The sequence below is a fragment of the Eupeodes corollae genome, chromosome 1, assembly GCF_945859685.1.
Source record: "Eupeodes corollae chromosome 1, idEupCoro1.1, whole genome shotgun sequence".
Taxonomy (NCBI): domain Eukaryota; kingdom Metazoa; phylum Arthropoda; class Insecta; order Diptera; family Syrphidae; genus Eupeodes; species Eupeodes corollae.
In genome coordinates, this window is record NC_079147.1 from 200,878,952 (window position 1) to 200,900,550 (window position 21,599).

The window sequence follows — 21,599 nt, forward strand, 5'->3', positions numbered from 1 at the left end:
AAAAATTAAATTAAAATTCATTGCATACATGATGCATTCGTTTATAATTGAAAAAAAATATATAAAATAATTACCTTATTATAAGCGCATTTAATTGTTTACTTCGAAATAATACGTACTAGTACATATTGAAAGCTGGGTGAGAAGCCGTCATCATCAGCACCGATGTATTTGTTTTTTTTTTTTATTATAGCGAACGAGGCAAAGGCAAAAGCAAATCAATAAATAAATCGAAAGCATTATAGAGCCACTTATGAATCGGACCGCATATATAAATGATATATGCACATCAATCATCCATATAAAATGCATTAATTAATTAATAAATAAAATACCTCTACATATATACGAAATGATGACTTCTCTTCTGGCCATCATAAATTTCAAGTGGATTCTGGGATTTCTTTCAAAGGATCTGTTCGAGCAATATGAGAATGAGGCGGGGATGACTGACGATGACAATGACGACGACGACGATGCCGATGATGACGCTACGACCGACGAAACGAAGATAAATAATGATGATGATTTTCACCTAGCGACCATGACTACTGGTCCGATGTACCAAATCAGTGAAAAGGAAAATATATCTACAATTTTATTGGGTTAAACCAAAATACAAAAAACAGAATAAATAAAAAGTGAGGTTAGTACGATGATGGATGCAGTAGGATCGTAGCTTTACTCATACATCGGGAGCTAGTTAAAATTGAAATCATTCACAATCAAGTGAAGTGGAATTCGATATAAACTTATCACACGGAAAAGTGATTCGATTCTCTATGCTCTGAATAAAACGCTATCACACTTCCTCTCTCATTCTCTTATCCAATGGATATAATTTGTACATGGCAGGATGTGCACACTATAAACACACACATACATACATATATAGATATCCTTATGATGTTCATCTATACATTATCCTCTACCTTTGATTAATGCACATTATCTAGATACATATACGATATACCCACTCGTAAAATACTAAAGCATATTCTCCGACTGTACGAGTATACCATAAGTTTATAGTTCCATGCACCTACCGTGTGGCCTCTTCAATGGCTGATGTAAATGCTATTGTGATGTGTTGATTAAAACCCTAATCCAAATTCAAATCCAAATGCATTAGCCACAATCCACCCGAACTATGTATTACATAGTTACACACAAAAAGCTCATTGATGCATATAAATTGAAAATCACTCATGCAAGAACAGAACCTTATGATGATATGGTGATGGTGAATATATGTATATATGGTACATATACATCTATACAAATATGCAGAACTTAAAAGAACCTTTGAATTGGGTTTTCTTTGATATAGGGAAGTTTTCGAAAAGCCACACATTTCATCTTCAAAATATCCAAAAATATTATTACTACGAAATAATTGATGTGATGATGATGATGATGTTTCCTAATAAATTTTGTAATTTTCTGGTAAAGTTCAAGTGGTTTTGAGTTTATATTACATAGAAGAACTTTTCATTCGAAACTTGGACTATACTGAAGAAAATCCTTATTTGATTACGAAAAAATCAATATTATCTCGAAAACAGAGCAAAAATAGTTTTTTTTAATAGAAAATTTAATTATTTCTTTAAACAAAATTGTTATTTAATTCTTTAACATGTTTGTTTTCAATTATTTTATTAGTTAATTTCTCTGGGAGACTTCTTTTTCTGGTTTAAAAAATCTTATTGGTAAATTTATGATAATTAAGACAAATTTGCTTTAAATTTTGCCGTGAATAAAAAGTTTCTTTTTAAAAGCTTTTGAATATTGATCAATTTTGGTAAGCTAGTTTCCGGAGTCCATTTGCTGCAAAATTCATATTAAAACGAATAAATACAAATAAGGTGGAGCAACAAATTTCAATTTTCTCAACCTGTGCTATTACAGATTTTATGACGAATTCGAAAGTCTGATTTGAGAAAGCACTTTTCATGACAAGAATTAATCCTGGAGGATTTGTCAATTCCTCCCGAGAACCAGTACAAATAAAAAAACTTTGCGTGCAGTCCGATATTAAGTCCAACATCTCTGGCATGAAAGCCTAACTATTTGCAAAGTGTTTAAGGCATTTGACTTTTCTGTTTCAACAAACAATAAACTTTGACAAACGAAGGCGAATCGGTCAGGAGGCAGACGGACGGAATTTTTTTACGAATGTAATACTTGTCATATACATGTGTAGTTCCTATATGTCGAAAGTAAGTATATGAACTGCTTTTAAAATGAAGAAGTAAATAATACTTAACAAGACAATATGGACATAGAGTATTATTTTTAAAATTTGCCGAATTTACCAAAGAACATGAATTTAAAATTTTAGGGTAAATGCGTTGATTCATCTCAATTACAAAAATGTCTCATTCTGTAGATTTTTTTTTAAACAATCGACATCGTAGCCATTCTTCAATGGAGTTTGAACAGTTATAGCAAAAAAAATGTACTTTTGAACTGATGTTGCAAATAAAACGACGAAGTTAAAAACAGTGACCAAGGAGTAGTGAAATGTAGAATTAACTTCGATATCGAAATAATTTTTCGATTAACAGATAGTACCATCGTATTTTGTTATGCCCAATTTTACGGACTTGCATCTATGCACTAAATAAGCAAAGCGACAGTCTGCAGATTAGTTCATCGAGTGTCAAATATTAACAGTTTTGAACTTCTCTCTAGCACTTGAACAATTTTGGTCACAAAGCTTGACAATTTTTTTCTCAAGGACGATTAACTTATGTAGCCGCACGTGTTGACGGTGTCATGATATATATTGATTCACCAATTTTTTGAAATGCATATTTTATCTCAATGAACACGGGTTTAAAAGTATAGGGCAGAAATTCGACATCTTTCAAAATAAGTTATTAAACCATTTTTTTGTTAAGTTGAAAGTCTGAAATTTACGAAAATAGATCGCTTAACTATCGCACAACGCATACAAATTGTTGAAACCTACTACAAAAATGGTGATTCTGCAACAGCTACATATCGTGCTTTTAGAGGAGATTATGGTTTACAAAAGAACATACGGTGGCCTGCGGCGCGACGAAGAACATTTCAAACTCGGTAGGTATGTTAATAAACAAAATTGTCTTATTTGAGGTTCTGAGAATCCCAAAGTAATTGCTGAGGGGCCATTAAATCCACCATAAGTCACTGTTTGGTGCGCTCTTTGGTCCGGAGGTGTAATTGGACCTTACATCTTCGAAAACAACGATTGAACGAATGTCACCTACAATTCGGAGCATTATGGTCGTATGATAACCGGCTTTTGTTTGCCTGTTATTGAAGAATACGACTTAGAGAATATGCTACACAACTCGAGCGAATATGGCTTTACTGCAAGAGACATTTTCGGGACACGTTATTTCTCGTCGATATCAACTGGCTTTTTTGTGTGGGGCTACGAGAAAGACCGTGTTTATACAAACATTCGTCAAGTTATAGCTGATAAACAATTGCAACAATTGGCGTGGTGGTCATTGAAATTATATAATATTTCACACATAGTGTCAACGTTCAAACTTTATAATAAAAAAGAAATATGAAGAAAAAAAATATTTTTTTAAGTGTTTTATTTACGTTTACTTTTGAAACCGCAAAATAGATAACTCTGTAGTTTTTGGAACATTTCAATGACTAGTTTTGACAACACTGTTTAAAATTTGGAAAAAGATCCATTTTTTTAAATTATTTTTTTTTTGCATTTATGTTTCATAAACTTAATCATAAAATTAACCGCCATCAAAATCTATTAAAACATAAAATGATGACGTATTTTTTTGCATGTTATAAACATTTAATTTATTTTACGTTTTCATAAATTGCTATAAAAAAAACCTTTGATACGAAAATTCACATAATTTTGAATTCAAAGGAGAAATTAATTATTTAAAATAAAATTGAAATAATTGTTAAATTTTATTGAAAATTGAATAGAATTTTAATGAAATTCTGATATTTTTCAGCACATATACACACATTTAAAATTTACAAAAAATACACATTTGACCACATTCACGCCTAAAGTAGGTTATGCATCTAATATGATTGATTCCCCCTAAGATTCCATATGGCCTGAGTGTTTAAATTGCAAAAACATGTAATTTTATTTAACTGTGTCACACTTTTAATTATAATTTTTTTATTTAAATTCTATACTTCAAATAAGAACTGAACTAAATAAATGTGTCCATGGAGATTATTACAAAATATAATTATTTATTTTTCCCTATGGAATGGTGATCCATCATATTCACACTATTTATATAGACTTCATCATGGCACTCCCACTAATGAAAAGTGATTCTACTCTGTCCCAAAATACTCTTTCCCTCGGCCTCCTCCCATGGCAAATACAGAAAAAACTCAGTCTAATAATTTTATAATTCACCGAAGTGCATTTTCCACTTCAACATCTATGGAGGCACATATAATAATACACACATTTAATTTTATTCACTGCGAGAACAAGTGAGCTAATATTTATTTTTCAAATTATAATATCTATCAAATAATTTATTATTTTAACTAAATGTTTGGTTTTGTTTTGTTTTACTTTTGTATAGGTATAAGTATATCAATACAAACTATTTTCATTGACCATCATGCAACCAATGCCAGCATAAGTAGTCTATACCTTCCTAACTACCGCACTCTTTTTGGCTCTGGATGGCAGTATGTGGTTGGTCAATATGAAAACATACATAGAAAGGACTTAATTAATTTATAAAAAATAGTCTCACTCCATTTAAAAAGGGTGTTCCAAATTAAACTATGAGAAACTTATACAAACAATTATTTCGCAGATGATATATTTGAGTTGGTAAAAATGGCCTTGAAATACTGAAATAATGGAAGTTGGTCAAAGTTTGAAAATTGTGTACAAAGAATGTATGCGAAAATATTAAATTAACATAATCCTTTGCAATTTAAGAATAATTCAAAGTCAAACGTATTTAACGATCTTGACATACACACCACTGGGCCGGATACTACCCACGCATTGTTCTGAAGAGGTGTCCTTTCAACGATGGCAAAACTACTTCGTGTGCATTTTCGAGTGAATGCCAGCCTAGACTGTCCCTCAAAAAGGCAAATCCTCCTCACCCTCAATCTATCATCCAATTGCATTAACACCCCTTCTTTTGAAGGTCATGGAAAGGCATAGTAGATTTTAGCTTAAGAATTATTTGGAAGGACGAAAGGTTTTAATGAAAGCAGTATTAGCAGTAGCAGTAAGTCCACTGGTAATCTCATGGTTTATCTTACTGAGCAGTGGAACAAATTTTTGCATTGCTGTGGAGAAAGTAAAATTATTGCAATAAATACTTCAAAGAAATTTGAAATTGAAAATGATGAATTTCTTTAAAACGAAAAGTATTGGACGGGATAAAATCAATATTTGTGTGTATTTTGCTTCGAACCAATGCCAGCGCATAATAAGATCGCCGAATTGAAATCTTGTCAGCAATTTCCAATGTGAAATCAAAAACCACATAACCTTCCTCGAATGCCACTATCCATGGGTAGTACTTGCATCGAGGAAACTAAACAGCTTTCAGTTCTAGATATTCGCATCACATCTCACTTGTTGTTTAGTGGTCACATGTTCGACATCGATACAAATTCTGATAAGTATTTCGGTAGTACTTTTAAGTATTGAAATTCTTTCCTTAGCTGCACTACACGAATGTGAAACGTTTTACCTGGGTTAATATTTCCCACTAACAATGTGTATTGTATAAATTGTATCATTCTGATTCTGATTTTCCTTTCTACTCCTATCCTCCTTTTTTAATTGCTCGCATTGTGTTAAATGATTATGAGGGTATACAAAAGTAATTTTTTCACTACCCGTAAAATTTCAGCTGTCAAAATGTTGCTGTGATGGTTGTCAACACTAACATTTAGAAACATTACTGACAACAAATATTTTCGTACATTTTGGTTCACCCTTTTAATGAAATGTACAAATTTTATAATTAAACAAGGTCGTTTTGAACATTTAGCAAACAAATAAAAAATATTGTTTGTGTTCAGTGAATTGGAAAAGCACAACCTCACCTCTACTCCACCTCCGCTTTGCAATGTTTACATACTCCCCCAGAGATACCTATTCATTAAAACACCTGCAATAATACCATTACAGAGTTCTAGGAATTAATATTCTTAACTTGTTATTTTTCATTCTCTCTGACCCAACACAAGAGGTTTTAATTTATCATGTGTATACGATAATCCTTTTAATGGACTTAAATAGCGCCCTTTGCTTAGATACTTTTGTGATCCTCTATTGTTATGAGATGTTTATAAACATTTAACATTTTGAATTTATGTAGGTCAAAAGTGTTTGATAAATGTTTTATATATTTTATTTATAACTCTACTAAAATAATTAAATGTAGATATCTATTACAAAAACACACAACATGCATTCTAGGTACTTGATTATATCTATGACCACTTTAAAGCACACATGCAAGGAAACTAAGGCAACAAATAGATAAATAAACCAAAAGGGTGCTTTATCAGGATACTTAATAGAGGAGAAAATATTTACTCCTAGGACTTGCGTTGTGTAGTTTAGAAATCTGTTTTTTTTTTTTACGAAATTTGATAAAATACTTTATATTCACGTTTTATTTACCGATGTTCTTATACCAAAGCTAAATTTGTATGAAATATTAAAGTGAAATTTATTTATATTTAACAGAGTTAATTATAAAAGCTTGAACAATCAGAAGACCCTTCGAGAGCCATCATTTTTGTATATTCCTCCCAATTCCTCGCATACTTTGTCCGTAGCGTCGCGTCTCTAATGTCCTCGTAGGTCGGTCGTTGGAAAAGAAAAACTTTATCCTTATTGTTGCATAATTTCTTATTTTTGTTTATTAAATATTTTATATTTGTTATTTAACTTAAGTGGATATAACGAACTTATACATAATACGAACTCATTTAGATAAAAACTTCTTCGCATAATGAGACATCATATAAAGGTAGTAAATATGCATATACCATATACAGACCCAGAGCACTTTCGCCTCATGAAAGGGTTGGTTGTTTTGTTGGGAAACAAAATATTATGTTAACAACAAGAAACTATAAACGAGTATACTCGTACAAAAACGAGTAAAAGGACAACCAAAAAACATGTTGTTGCGATAACTTTTTATTATTTTTTTATGGACAGAGTAATTTTTGCTGGCGACTTTTTTGGTCCTTTTTCTGCAAAATTATTTGTGTGGAAATCGCTTCAGATTGGCAAAAGGCTAATGTACCTTGTATGGTATGTACATATATGTATATGCGTTTATGAGTTGGTTGAAGCTTATACATAAAGGCATTACGCGAAAACATTTGTGGGTAGTACGTGGTAAGGATGTGTTAAAAGAATATGGTCATGGCAAGGTTTTTAAAGAATAATGAAAATCAAAACAGAAAAGTTGCTAAAAACTATATTTTTAATTGTTTTTTTTTCATAAAATAGTGAAATAGGGTTAACTTGCCCTGACATACATGTACTCGAAACACATATGAAAAAATATCATATAGTAATATTTAAAAATCTCCACAGTATGGTAGTTTCTGAGTGCAAATATAATATTGTTGTATGATTTGGGCAATTTTACCGAACCTTTGGGACTTAAAAATTTCAAATAAAAATAAGCGTCTGGTCTTATAAAATGCGCAAAGATATTAAAAATGTCATATTGTGCAAAAATGGCTCTATTTCCCAAAAACTTTATTAAAAGAAAATACCACAAAGACCAAAAGCAATTTCATATTTCCTTACTCAATTTTAAAATATTTATTCATTTAATTTTGGACACGAAGACATTTAAAGTTTTAAAAATGATCGCCCAAAAACGCTGAACTTAAAAAATATGTGTGGCCTTATTTCGCTTTTTAAAAGTGAAATAAAACCTTAAAACAAAAACTGTTCACAGTGCTAGCACCCAGCATTGTGGCGAATAAACAGTGAAATATGTATGTGGTGGCTTGGGCTCCTTAAGATTTAACCATAGGTGCGAGGCTGTGTGTAAGCAACATTTCTTTAAATAAACTTTGCATTTAGCCAACTTCGCACCTACCCCAAATCCTATAGTGAGACCAAACAGGGAGATGGGAGAGGAGCATGTCTCCCAATACATATCACACTATTAGGGCCTTGCTTGATATTGCTCTTTAAATTACTCTCTGATCTCTTAAAAACAGAAAGAAACTATGCCGAAAGCCGAAATCCAGATAATTGAAAATCCATTATCCCGAAATTCCAAAATCCTTGAACAAATTGGAAGTTCCAATATCCCTATAAAATGTGCTCCATTTTCTTGAACCATTCAATTTTCAGGATTTCTTCTGAATTAATGCATTGTAATGGATGATGCAATTTTGATTTTTTTTAATTGCTAGTATTTTGATTTTGGATGGATAGATTTAGGATTTTTGGATTCTGGGTTTTCGAAGTTAGCCCGCGAAAGTAAGCCAAAAATTTATGTTTGAAATTACTTGAGATTTTCTGAGATGTATGTACGAGAATTCAAATTATTACAATTATGCATCATCAATTAACCAACTAGAACTTCAACGCATGGCAGAGTAGACAACAACCCACATTATCCGTAAAAGTTACAATTGAGCCAGGAAATGAAAGACAATTCTTCGAAAAAGGACCTCAATTTTGGCCATAAGTTACTTCAACAAAATTAAGAAATTGTTTTGGCGGTTTTATATATTGTACCCGTATTTAAGGGATTTGTACACCTTGATAACAAGGCAAAAAGGAAATGGGCTTCTCAATCTTACTTTTCGAACCCATATCTGATGAGAATAATGTAATTTCAATGAGATACATTTTTTATTTTTCTATAAAGTTTTAGATTAATGCTAGAGGAGGGGCAATTATGACAAACGAACAACATGAAACATTATCCAAGTCATTGCTCATATGTATAGAGATACAGAAGACTGATAAAAACTAGTCACGTCTTATATTCTGTCAAATATGACCATATTTTGAGACTCCACTGCAAATACAGCTTGAGGCTGAAATCAGTTAAATGATTGGCTCAAAATACGGAACGTTGTTTTTTTTTTGCGATTTTCGAAAGAAAACACATCGAATTTCAGTAATACAAATCTCAAATTTTTCAATTATTTCCACAAAATGCATCACAATTAAATTTATATATTTGATAAATTTAGTACAGTCAGAGAATGAAATAAGGCATCCCTAAGAATAAATTTAAGTGCAAAGGAAAACCTTTAACAAATATTTTTAGTAAAAGACTATTAAATGCAAAGTGTTCCCTTACCACAGCACCATTTTGCATCGCCTTCGCCTACTCGTTCAATTATTTTCTTCTCTTTTAATTCAATTAGCAGTCCCAGAGTAGAGCCCTACCATACTTTCAACCCTCTGTCTATTAAAAGTACACAAATTAAAGGCAGGTGTTGTCTTCCAGTTAAATCAAATCTGCAAAAGTCTCCTCAGAGATAGTTAACTATTAAAAGTGTACTCAAAGTGCCATTATATTTACACTCCTAATTAGTAATTCCCATCAGATTGTTATGATAGGCAAAGAAGAAATATAGCTTTTTAAGAGAAGTCGGGGGTGTTGTAACACAGGAACTGTAGGGATGCCTACACTACACATCCACTTTGGAAAAACCATAATATTTTTTTACAAAGAACCCACCTGGGGGTTAGTTTGATGATGCAGAAAAGATTCAGTATTTTTTCGTCCCCGTTGTTGTTGTTATTTTTTAAAGGATGTTCATTATGTTAATAAAGGTATTTTATTGAAATTTATGGTAAAATCAAATTAAATTTTGTTTAAATTCATAAAAGCTCTGGAAAATATGTTTAAACTTAATGCATGACCAAATGTCTCTCACTTTTCATCGATTAAGCTATACCTACATACATGAATTTTGGGATTTTTTTTTATTATTATACCTGGAATTGAAAATTGTTGCAGACTCAAAAACAAACAAGTGTTGAACATTTTTTGTAAATGTAACTTCAGCTCAATTAAATAAATAAATGATAACAAAAATATAACATATCCGCCATCAGACCTGATGCTAATAGAGACACAAGTTATCCCATAATCAACGCGCAAATATACATCAACAATCCAAAATTAGCCAATCGTGAAAAGGAGGATTTAATAAATTAATCCGTCGAGTTCATGGTCAAATGATTCGAATATAATATACTCGAAGGTAGGTACGAAGTTCAGGATATTTATTTTTTATCCTTCGTGGTTGTGATTTTTTGATTTGTTCTTTTATTCGATTTTTTCCTGCCAGTTTGTTGCCGCATCCGGCTGGCTGTTGTTTATCTTTTGTAACTACTGAATTGAGTTGGCAATGCATGCAGGAGCAGCAGGATCTATATACATAGGTAGTAATAATAATATAGCAACAGAAACAACTAAAAAAAGCCTTTCTATTGTTAAAAATATTGTGGTATCATGCCAGCGTGCGCTACTTTGAAAAAGATTGTATTTTTTCTTTATTACAAAATAAATTATTACCTATGTTTTAAAAAAAGTGTCCATTTGGAAAATGAAGGATGTCCGCGCGCATGTGTTGTCATATATTTTTTGAAAAATATTTGTTTTGTTTGTTTGTTGTTTTTTTATATTTTGTATATTTTTTATAATTTTTGGATTGTTTCAGTTATTGAAAATAAGTGTTGTTGTTTATTTTTACGGAATAAATTAGATAAATGATGCAAAGTAAACAATGAAACGGGAAACTAAAAACTCTAAATCATATTTCAAAATAAAAAAAGAATTGCAAAGTTTACGTTTGGAGGATCAGTGTGGCGTTAAATTTAACTATTGAAAAATTCTAACCAATGAATATTAATACCAAGGGGACAGTAAAAAATGTATGTTTCCGCAATTTTATTTTGGTATGCAGACAAGGCAGTACGCTTAAAGAAAACAAATGTTGTCCTTAAGAGAGATTGGGCACTTCATGGCCAACAGCAGAACCCAAGTGACTGTTAGTGAATTAAAACTGTAAAGTTTTAGGGAACAATGCTTACTAGCAGAATAATTAACTCAAAACTGGGCAACTCTTCTAGTAGACGATTCGTTAGTAGAGGGACACCGCAAGGTGGTGTTCTATCCCCTCTCCTGTGGAACCTAGTGGTGAATGAAATCCTTACTAGTCTGGATGCGGAGGGTTTCAGAGTGATAGCCTATGCGGACGACGACGTTGCTTTAGCAGTTTGAGGAAAGCATCTTAACATCCTAAAAGAACTCTTAAAAAATGCCTTGGACAGACTAATACTTTGGGCTGATCGGTGTGAACTGGAAAAAAACCGATCTGGTCTTATTTTCGAGGAAATACAAAATTTCATTTGTCAACCCTCCCTATATTAAAGGAATTTAATTAAAATTCTCAGACGAGGCTAAATACCTGGGTCTTGTCTTAGACAAAAAACTAAATTGGAAACGCAACGTACAGAAAACAGTCAAAAAAGCTACTGTAGCTCTCATTTCTTGCAAAAAAGCTATTGGTAATAAATGGGGTTTACAACCCAGAATCACGCATTGGCTATACACATCGGAATTCAGACCGATTTTAACGTATGGTGTGGCAGTATGGTGGACTGTTTTAGAGAAAGGTATAAACAGGGATAAGCTAAATAAAGTAAAACGTTCAGCTTGCCTATGTATAAGCGGATCGCTTCGCACGATCCCGTCTGCGGCACTGGACACCTTGCTCTTCCTTGCACTTCTTGACATATTTAGCAAACAAATAGCTGCAAGCTCTGCTATTCGCCTCAAAGCTTCATCGCAGTAGACTAACAACAACATTGGCCACTCCGTAATTCTAAGGTACTTAGAATCAATATCAAAGCACACAGACTACACCATCCCCTTACTATACAATTCGACAGAAACCTCCAGATTTCTATACCTCCCAGATCTTTTTGGGAGGATAGGACATTCTTGGAGGATAAGTCAATCCATTTTTACACAGATGGGTCAAAAACAAAAGAAGGAGTTGGTGGAGGTGTGTACTCTGAACGACTTAAATTAAGTATCTCATTCCGCCTTTCCAACATTGTAGCGTGTTCCAGGCGGAACTTTCGGCGATAAATGAAGTCTTGTCTTGGCTCAAAGAAAACGTGATATCAACATCTGATATCCGTATTTTCTCTGATAGTCCATCCGCTATCAAATCTCTGGACTCTGTCTCTACAAACTCTATAACAGTCCATAACTGTCGATCATCTCTAATGGAGATGGCGCAACAGTTTAATATTCACCTTTGCTGGGTGCCGGGCCATAGAGACATTCCAGGTAACTGTAAGGCAGATGAACTCGCCAGGAACAGTACAGTACAGCCCATCCTACCACGTTTGGAATACCAATCGCTACTTGTAAACTGCTGCTTATGCAAGACGCTGTGAGGAGGGCAGGCACCAGGTGGAACAACATCACCACGTGTCAAGTCACAAAAAACATCTGGAGAACACTGGATTTAAAACGTTCAAGGTGCTTGCTCTCTCTAAGCAGATCGCATATAAGCTCGATAATAGGTGTCATAGAAAAGCACGCCATGAGACTAGGCGTATTCTCAAATGACTTATGCAGAGGCTGTATGGACGAGGAAGAGGAAGAAACGGTTCTTCATCTTCTCTGCACATGCCCTGCTCTAGCTCGAAAACGCAAGAATTACCTAGGAGAATTCTTCTTTAACGATCTAAATCATATCGGTATAATCAGGCCCTCACGTTTCGTAAGGGACTCAAGCTGGTTCCATAGAGCTTAGGAGGAAGCCTCAAGATTTATGTCATATCACAATGGGCCATTAAACTGGCCTAAGTGTGTCCATTTCCATCTTGGACAGCCACTATAACCTAACCTAGGGAACATTGTAAGTATAAATCTTGCCATATTTGAACTTGAAATTGCCACAGAGAACATACAAAAATCCCATTTTTTTAGCATGCATCTTTTTCTGATTATTTACGTAATTTCACGTCAATTCTTGATTAAAACCAAAATAATTCTTCGAAAAATGCGAAATAAAATCGGTAAGAAAAAAAGTTACTGGAAGGGTCTTGAACATACCTAGTCGTGCCATAAATTCAGTTAAAAAACTACAGGACTTTGTTGCTCAAGGCATTCAATTTATATAAAACTGCGCTTAAGAAAATAGAATCTCAATAATTGCCTAACATAGGTAAGTAATGTGTTCCGGCGAAACGCAATAATGTGAAAAGAGTTGTGGTACATGGTTTGGTAAAGGGTTTAACAAAAACCCTTTTCAATGGAGCTAGATGGATTTGAGTGAGGCAACAATGGTAAGACAACAAAAAGTGCCTTGGGTACAACATCGTAAATTTAAGGCCACAACGTTGGCCGGTCATTTTGGGTGAAACTACTATTTTTATTAAACTAATATAAAATACTTTATAGTTATTGTCTTATGGTATTTTATGCTTGTATCAAAACTTACTAGGCATATAAAATGCTTTTACATTCCTGAAATATTAACTTATTGTAATTGGCCCGATTAGTCGAATTGAACATTTTGACATTTCTCGACGTTTCAAGGACTCTAGAGTAGAAATAAAAGATTTGTAGAGATATGTGTGTGCGCGCGTGTTTACGAACTTTCGTCGCGAAATTTTTTCGTCGTTTATTGCTCAAGAACCAGTAGAGATATCGACTTAAAATACATTTTGCTATACAGATAATAATGCAGAAAGGACTCTCAAAAAAACTGAGTGGGTGGTATTTTTACCATAGCAATTTAAAAAAAGGTGAACATTTTGGTTAACCAAAAATATCTCACGAACCAATAACGCTCGGGAATTGAATTACATTTTATATTATATGGAAACATATTATAAATTTACGGAGACAAATGCAAACAACTATTTTTTAATAAATAAAAAAAACTGAAAAAATCTTTATTATTTTACGAAAAAGAAAAGATTTTATGTTTATGTTTTTGACATCTGGTAAAATTTTGAAGAAAATCGAATTGACAGTTTTTTTATAAAAAATAAAAACTTAAAAAAAAAACATTAATAAGTTGGTAAAAATTTATTTTCGACTCAAATAACTTTTTTTTAAATTTGAGATTATGGCTCCAAACTAGTTTTATCTTATAACTAATGTTATTTTAATTACTCGGTTAAATTTTGAGGAAAAAAGAATTGACAGTTTTTTTTACAAAAAAATAAAAAAGCTAAACAAAAATTTAAAAAAAGTATTTTAGAATAAATATCTTTTCAAAATTTAAAACAAAAATTGGCTTCAAACTTTATCTCACTGGAAATATTGTTTTCGAAAGACCGGATTAGAAGTTATCAGTGTGAGTCGCATCCCAGTCTTTTTTTAAATACATTCAAAAATAGTTAAACTGTGGAAGCTTATTAAGTGTAGATAAAAACTTGGATCTGAATATTCAAAACATAATTTTTAAAGTTTTTGTTCCAAATAAAATGAGCCCAAAATCAGCACTATCCGAAGTTCCTTTGATTCTGTGCACATCATAGAACATTCTAGGTATACAAAATAATTATTATTGAAAGAAAAATACTAAGGTTAGTTTGAAGTGGTTGTCGAAAATAGAATACGAAATACTTAGGCCACTTGATGGCAGATTGTGGTAAAACATTTGAAACCAATTGGAGTTCGTTAAGAAGATCAAAAGTCTATTGTATTTTGAATCACAATGTTAGTGCAGTTGAGCACTGGGATATTTTGTAGATAAAGCAGGGAAAGTGCAAAGAAAGTGAGGAATTGTTTCCTCCTTTTCCGCAACAATACAGATTTTGCAAAAATCATTTAAATATACGCCAATTTGCTAATATACGATCTGATTTAATATATCGAGTACTTGGACCAAGACTAGGCAATATATGTTTCTGGTAGACGGTTATCTTATGCCACAATTTCACGTGGATCTATTAATAGTATACTGTTTAAGAAAACGTTAACATGTAGCGTTCAAGTTCATCAGCCTTAGAATTATCTGAAATGTTCCTGAACAATAAAACATAGCAAAGATGAATACAAAACTGCTGTGTCATTTCCATTAACATTTGATTGACAGTTAAGGGCTTTGGGAAGGTTGTAGAGACCAAAACCATAGATCTGGACCTCTGATAACAAAACGGATATCAGACATTAATATTACGTTCTCGATTAACCAGTACTAGACTTCTTTCACCTAGAATACCAACAACGGAAGGTGGAGGGGTCTAGGTTTAAAAATTCCAACAGCCTCATTATTAGTTTTAATAAAACAGTATAAAATTGCCCACTTTTTCAGTGTGTATTAATAGAACAATATAAAATGAAAAATTCAACAACCGACAAAAATTGTAAAATGTATGCATTTTACATTTTTGTTCTTTGGCGAAATAACCTAATACAAAATTATATTCTACAAAACTGTTTAATTTATCGTTGGAAATGCATAGTGCAAGACAATTTTGATTAGCAACAGAATCTAGTAACTGAAGTTAAGTGATAGTAGAAAGAACTAATTTTTCAGTCCATTAAATCTTAATGTATCAAATTAGTTTTTATTGTTTTTTCAAAATTGAAAAAACATGTAAAAAAGAAAATATCTAAATGTCAGGATGAAATAAAAATATTTATAATTTTTACGAGAATGCTACAATTTTCTATGTATATCTAAAAACTATTTCCCTAAACCTTAATTTTTCTATTTAATTATCATCAAACTAACTCTAAGAATACTTTCATGAAGAGTTTGAAATTTTAAACATAAAGGTAGGAGTTATTCTTTATATAAAAATATAAACAATTAAGTACGCAAACAGATTGATTGGATTCGCCAGCACTGTAAAGGGATATGTTGGTTAATACTGCTGTGGACATTTCTTTTATAATTTTTTCCTTTATTGTAAACTTTGTTATACTATTGTTTGAAAAAATGATTGACACCGACGTGCAGCTAATAAAAATGTATTTAAAAAAAAAATCAATCGAATATAGAACATAATATATTATACATATGTATATAGGAATAATTTAAACAAAAGATTTCATGAATATTTGGCTCACCTGCAGTGTTTATTTTTTGTATGGATATTTAATTTAATTTGAGTTATTTTAGTGATATGATTTTTTGAATGCGAATTTGTCTAAAGTTTATTTTTATATATATCTTTTTTGCTATTATTGAAGTGATGGATGTGAGATATGAAACAAGAATAAAAAATATACGGAAAAAGAGACAAACATCAGGAAAGCTTTAGCGTGAACAAATGTTGCAATTTTATTTTTTTGTTTTTAAGTGAAAACAATAATTCAAACAGAGAGAGGACACACAAAATCAGGAAGAAAATCAAAGAACAAAAATGTAAATCTGGTAAAATTTGTATATAATGAAAACCCAAAATCAAGCTGTTGGGAAAATATTCAAACCAAACAAAGAAAAACAAAAACAATTTAAATTTGCATCAGTGCAACATAAAACAAAAGACAAAACAACACAATGGAAACACAACAAAAGTTGACCAACAAAATTTATATAGTAGAACAACAACAACATTAATTTTTTGATTTAACAAGAAATTTAACAACAACTCCTCTCACCTGTAGATTGTCTAAAAGGGCTTGAAAATAAGGCATTGATAAAAGTGTCATAGCTCGATTACCAGAGCTACTAGCTGCCGTTTGTGGCACACCATCCTGTGCCTGTTGAATTAGACGATTCTGTTAAGATAAGATTAAAAGGAAACAAAAGGATTTATAATACCATAATCTAAGATGGGATAGAGTATGATGGAGACCAAATGTTTTGAAATCACAAACAAAACCAAAAAAGATGAGCAAAAACCAAAAAAAACCTATTTATGAACGAAATTGAATTCATGAATACAAAACCCTGTTGGTATAAAATAAGGAAAATATTTTGATACGAAATAAGATTTTTAAGGATCTGAAGAACACACTGCTCACAAAAAATTAATTTTCAGTTTTAGCAACAAAAAAATTGAAGACAAATATTTTAGACTTTCTAGGGGTTAAATTTTAAGGGACGATATTGGAAGTGAACCACGTAAAATTGCTATTGTTCGCGATAGTGTGGCTGAAGAGATTTCTACCTCAACTCGTCGCCGTACCCATCACTTCGGCATCATCGGCGCGTATTATTTTCCAAAATAATTTGACACATGGATTTTTTATAAAAGTTTAACTATTTTGTGAGCAGTGTAGTTTATGCGATGCATGAACAAACAAAAACAAAACTTACTTCATCTTCCATTATGCTGCTATCAGCATGTTGCACTCCATCGGATTTTGGTCTACGGTTTCTTTCTCTACCATTGGCTTGTTGTTTTTGTCTTCTTTGGGTATTTTGTGGTCTATAAGTTAAGAAAAATAATAAACATTGATAAACATTTTCTCGGTTCGGTCTTTCGGTACAAATATAAAATTCAATTTAAAGTTTTAAGGTTCCTTAAGAATCAACAAAAGGAACATAGGAACAACATCAGCAATATAGCGCCAAAAGATGTAATTCAAATCTAGGAAATATTCTTCAGGAAAGGAAATTAATCCGAATACAATATGAACTTAATATACCTTTTCAATGTTCCCCATGAGCGCTTGTATTTTTATACTTACTCATAGAAAATTATACACAGTCAAAAAATTCACATTTTCAAGGGAATGTAATATTCTTTTTCTGCACTTAAAATTGAATAATCCAAAAAACGTATACAAGAAAGAAAAGCTGAAAACATAAAATTGAAACTCTAAAATTGGATTTAGCCAAAAAATAGGGAGAGATACAGATACTTCATTTCAAGATATCGAATTATGTCTTTCATGTTTCGCTGTCTGCTTTATATAGCTGTGCTGATGATGTTCCTGCTGATAACACAGTATAGAAGAAACTATAACTTACCCCACATCAGATGTCATATCGGCAGAGGTAAGAGGTTCCGTGCCACTTCTTTCCCGCACCAGACGGTCTACAATGAACAAAAAGAGAAGTTTAAAAAGAGACGAAAATCACACATCTCATGCAGCAAGAATCATTGGCGGTCACAAACAACATTTTAAGGGGGACTGCAGTGCCCAACATTTCTAATTTCTACATTTCGAATAGATGTTCACTGCCATCCCTTTCTAGCTGCCGTTTGTCATGATAAGTCACTCTGCACAAGCCACAATCACAAAAGTAATCAAAAGTAAACTACACCCTCACTCTGTCTCTAGCTTACCTGATTCGTGCTTCTCATAATCCTCCGGTTGTGTTCCAGGCTTGGCCTTAACTTCGATATTAATCTCTGCAGTGCTCAGTCCCGCATGACAGGAATAGACTCCAGCATCCCTGAATGTAATATCCAACACCCGCAGGGCGCCTTTCTTCGAGACTTTGAACTTCCTCGATTTGGCCAATGGCTTGTGGTCTTTGGTCCAGCGTATTTTTGTTCGATTATACCTCTTTACGGGACACTTGATTTTGACTTGTGTCCCAAAGAACACCACTGCCGCTCCACCCACTTTCAAAGTTATTTTGCTCTTTTTCGGGTCATGCTGGATGTGTGTGCTATTGCTGATCGAAATAATGGGCTTTGGGTCTTCAGGGGGACATGGCTTAACGTTACATGGCTTCTTATCGGCCGGTTTGGCACTCGGACACATCGATTCGGGGCGCTCGATTTTGTGTTCCTGCGCCATTATCTGCTTGCATTCAACCTTGCGTTCCTTGATGCCATAGCCACATGTGTGTGAACACTTGGACCACTCACCCACTTCCCATCGCACAGGACAATCGAGAACATTGCAATACTGACGGTCTGCTGGCGGAGGCTGGGGACACATACTATTCGGTACGACCATAGTGTTCTCCCCACCTCGTGTCACTTCGTGAATGCATTGGACTTCTCGGGTCTTGATGCCGATGCCACATGACTTAGAGCAGGGTGTGTAGTCAGAGTAGTTCCAGCGCGGTGGGCAGGGGCGGTCGTTGCATGTTCGCACCCGGGCTTCTGGTTTTGTTTCGGGTGAACATAGGAATGGTGACACCACCCGTCCGTTGTCTTCTCGGACGCAATTAATGATAAGCTCCTCGACACCACCCAGGCAGGAGGCACTGCAGCTAGTGTAGCCCTGTTCACGCCAAACATATGTTTTGCCCGGTTCGGATACGCCAACTTTTATCGAATCCCTGGGGTATTGTTCGTCATAGCCGTGTGAGGGTAGCATACATGGCTCCTCGACGCATCTCTCCACTTCATCGTGTGGTTTTGGGCCTTCGCAGAGGCTGTCATTTACAGTGGCAATAGTTCGGCTATACTCGAGGAAAATCTTGCATTTGTAGGGCCGCCGTCGAATACCTTCGCCGCAGGTTACGCTACATGCTGACCATTCTGTGTCCTTGATGAATCTGCAAAAGTAAGTAAAAAAAGATACATGAGGCAATGTGAGACGACTTTGAAAATACATTTTTGCTTTTAAAACGGTTTGATTTGGGTGTGATAAAAAAGTATTTTAATTTTGTTTTTTTTTTTTATTTTGATAAATGTCTTGTAATCCAATTGATAAAGCTTGGTTGGTTTGAAGGAGACATTTTCCAGGCTGTTTTGAAACATTTAATCAAAATTGACAGCAATATGCGATTTATCATCATATTCACTGAGCCGCATTTGAAGGGGAATATTGATGATGCAGCATACTTCAGCAGACACGTAGAATTGATATAGGTATATACTAAAGAGGAACGTGTCCACTTTTTTTCTGTTAAAAATCCAGGTGTAGGTAAGGTTTATTATAGGGTTTTGTCGCCTTTAAACTTTGATCGTTTTCTTAGGATCAGGGGATACATTTCCTTTAAAATAGAGCATTGTAAAAGGGTGTCATAAAAAGCACCATAGATTTGTCTGCAATAAAATTGTTTCCATAGTAAAAATAGCTAACAGTTTAAGGTAAGTAAAAATTGGGTTTTTTAAAAAAAACATTGACTAAAATCCAAAACTTTAAAAGATTTAGAACATATTATTTTTTAAAGCCATTTTTGAAAGTTATAATTGTGTACCCTTGTGTTTCCCTAAAATATGGTCCTTAGTGTGTGTACTTAATTGAGTCTTTTTGGTTTTTATCCCAGAAACAAAGCTTAGCTAAAGAAAAAAAAATAATACCACACAATGGGAAAAAATAACAACTTGGGAATAACTGAAGCTAGCTATTTTTGTGTGTTCAAAGTCAATTGATATTCAAGTTGTCCCTTCATAACAAAAATAATACATAAACCAAGTTAGTATTACCTTACAATACAACCACGCTGAAATGGACACATGTCTAACTTATTTTCGTCTTGAGTCCTGACAGTAAAAAGATAATAAATGACGGTCTATAATTGTGCGGGCCGGGCGGGCCGTGCGGGCCGTGCTTTCACAAACAAGAATGAAATCAATAAAATTACAATTCAAATGTAGCCCCCTGCCACTGACAGACAGACAAAGAGAGTGACTGAATAATTAATAACAGAAACCATTTAAAAAAATACAGCCATTATAATCAATGTCCTTCCGTCTATAATAGGTCCCATTCGTCTTAAGACTTTTTTTTTTGATGGAGACACAAAAAAGAACATAGCAAAAAGAACAACAATTTCAGTTCGACTTTAATTGAATTTAAGCTTCTTCTTACGTCTTCTTCCATCTAAATAAGCTTTCAATCTAAAGTGTACTCCAAAAAATGTAGATAAAGTTAAGGATACAAAAAACCAATAAAAAAAGTAGATACCTACACTAATCGAAAACGAAAACGAAATCGAAATCGAAAGGTTGGTTGTTGGGATCTTCCCTTAAGCCACTATACATTAATAGTGATGGAGGGTCTATTGAGTTTGAGTGTGATGTTGTGAGGTATAATGTGCGGTGTGAAGTGAGGTGTGAACATGAGTGGTTTATTTTTTGTGTTACTTTTTTTGGCTCAACACCTTTCATTCTGCACATTCACACTATTACCAAGTAGTCTAGGTTGCTAACCGATACCTTATGTCTGTTATGTCTATAATATCATATAGGGGAACTAATTAAACTTTATCCAAGGACACATTTCATGGGTTTGGATCCGTTTAGAGCTTCTGCCGGTATACTATACCTAGGTACTTTCAATATGGTGGTAAAGAGGGTTTTTCTTTTTTTTTTATGTGGGAAAAGCATGAACTTTTGAATTCTTCCTATTTCTAGTACTACTGCAGACTGTTAGTATAACTTTACTCCCTCTCTTCCCAAACCCGTATAGTTTTTCGACATGGTTGAATTTAACTTGAACTATGCTTTACGAACTGTGACGACCCGTATTATAATATAGATACTATAGACTAGACATGTACGATGTACCTAACCATGTAATCTAGTTATATCTCTTTCTTAAATACAATGTTAATGTTTCACTTGATTAGGCGATGAACACCATGATACGAGCAGAACCCACTTTATATACCTAGAGAATAGCTATTGAGATGTTATTTCGATAGGCACTGATAATCACGATTAAACTCTTGTTTCTCCCTCTTTTGTTGAAACTCTCTCTCTTTTG

At 33.3% G+C, this 21,599-nt stretch overlaps 1 protein-coding gene across 5 annotated transcripts in view; it reads right to left on the reverse strand.

The window, feature by feature from the left end:
• LOC129943381 (protein madd-4-like) overlaps positions 1–21,599 on the reverse strand; it is a 158,841-nt gene that overhangs the window by 16,654 nt on the left and 120,588 nt on the right. For 4 of the 5 annotated variants that reach the window (XM_056052783.1, XM_056052782.1, XM_056052784.1 and 1 more), the window contains 4 exons: positions 18,272–19,440; positions 17,953–18,019; positions 17,296–17,407; positions 16,635–16,754 (listed from right to left, as the gene is read on the reverse strand). In XM_056052783.1, coding sequence (XP_055908758.1) covers positions 16,635–16,754; positions 17,296–17,407; positions 17,953–18,019; positions 18,272–19,440 — 1,468 coding nt within the window. The remainder of the gene's footprint in view (positions 1–16,634; positions 16,755–17,295; positions 17,408–17,952; positions 18,020–18,271; positions 19,441–21,599) is intronic. The other variant, XM_056052785.1, reaches the window with a different exon arrangement.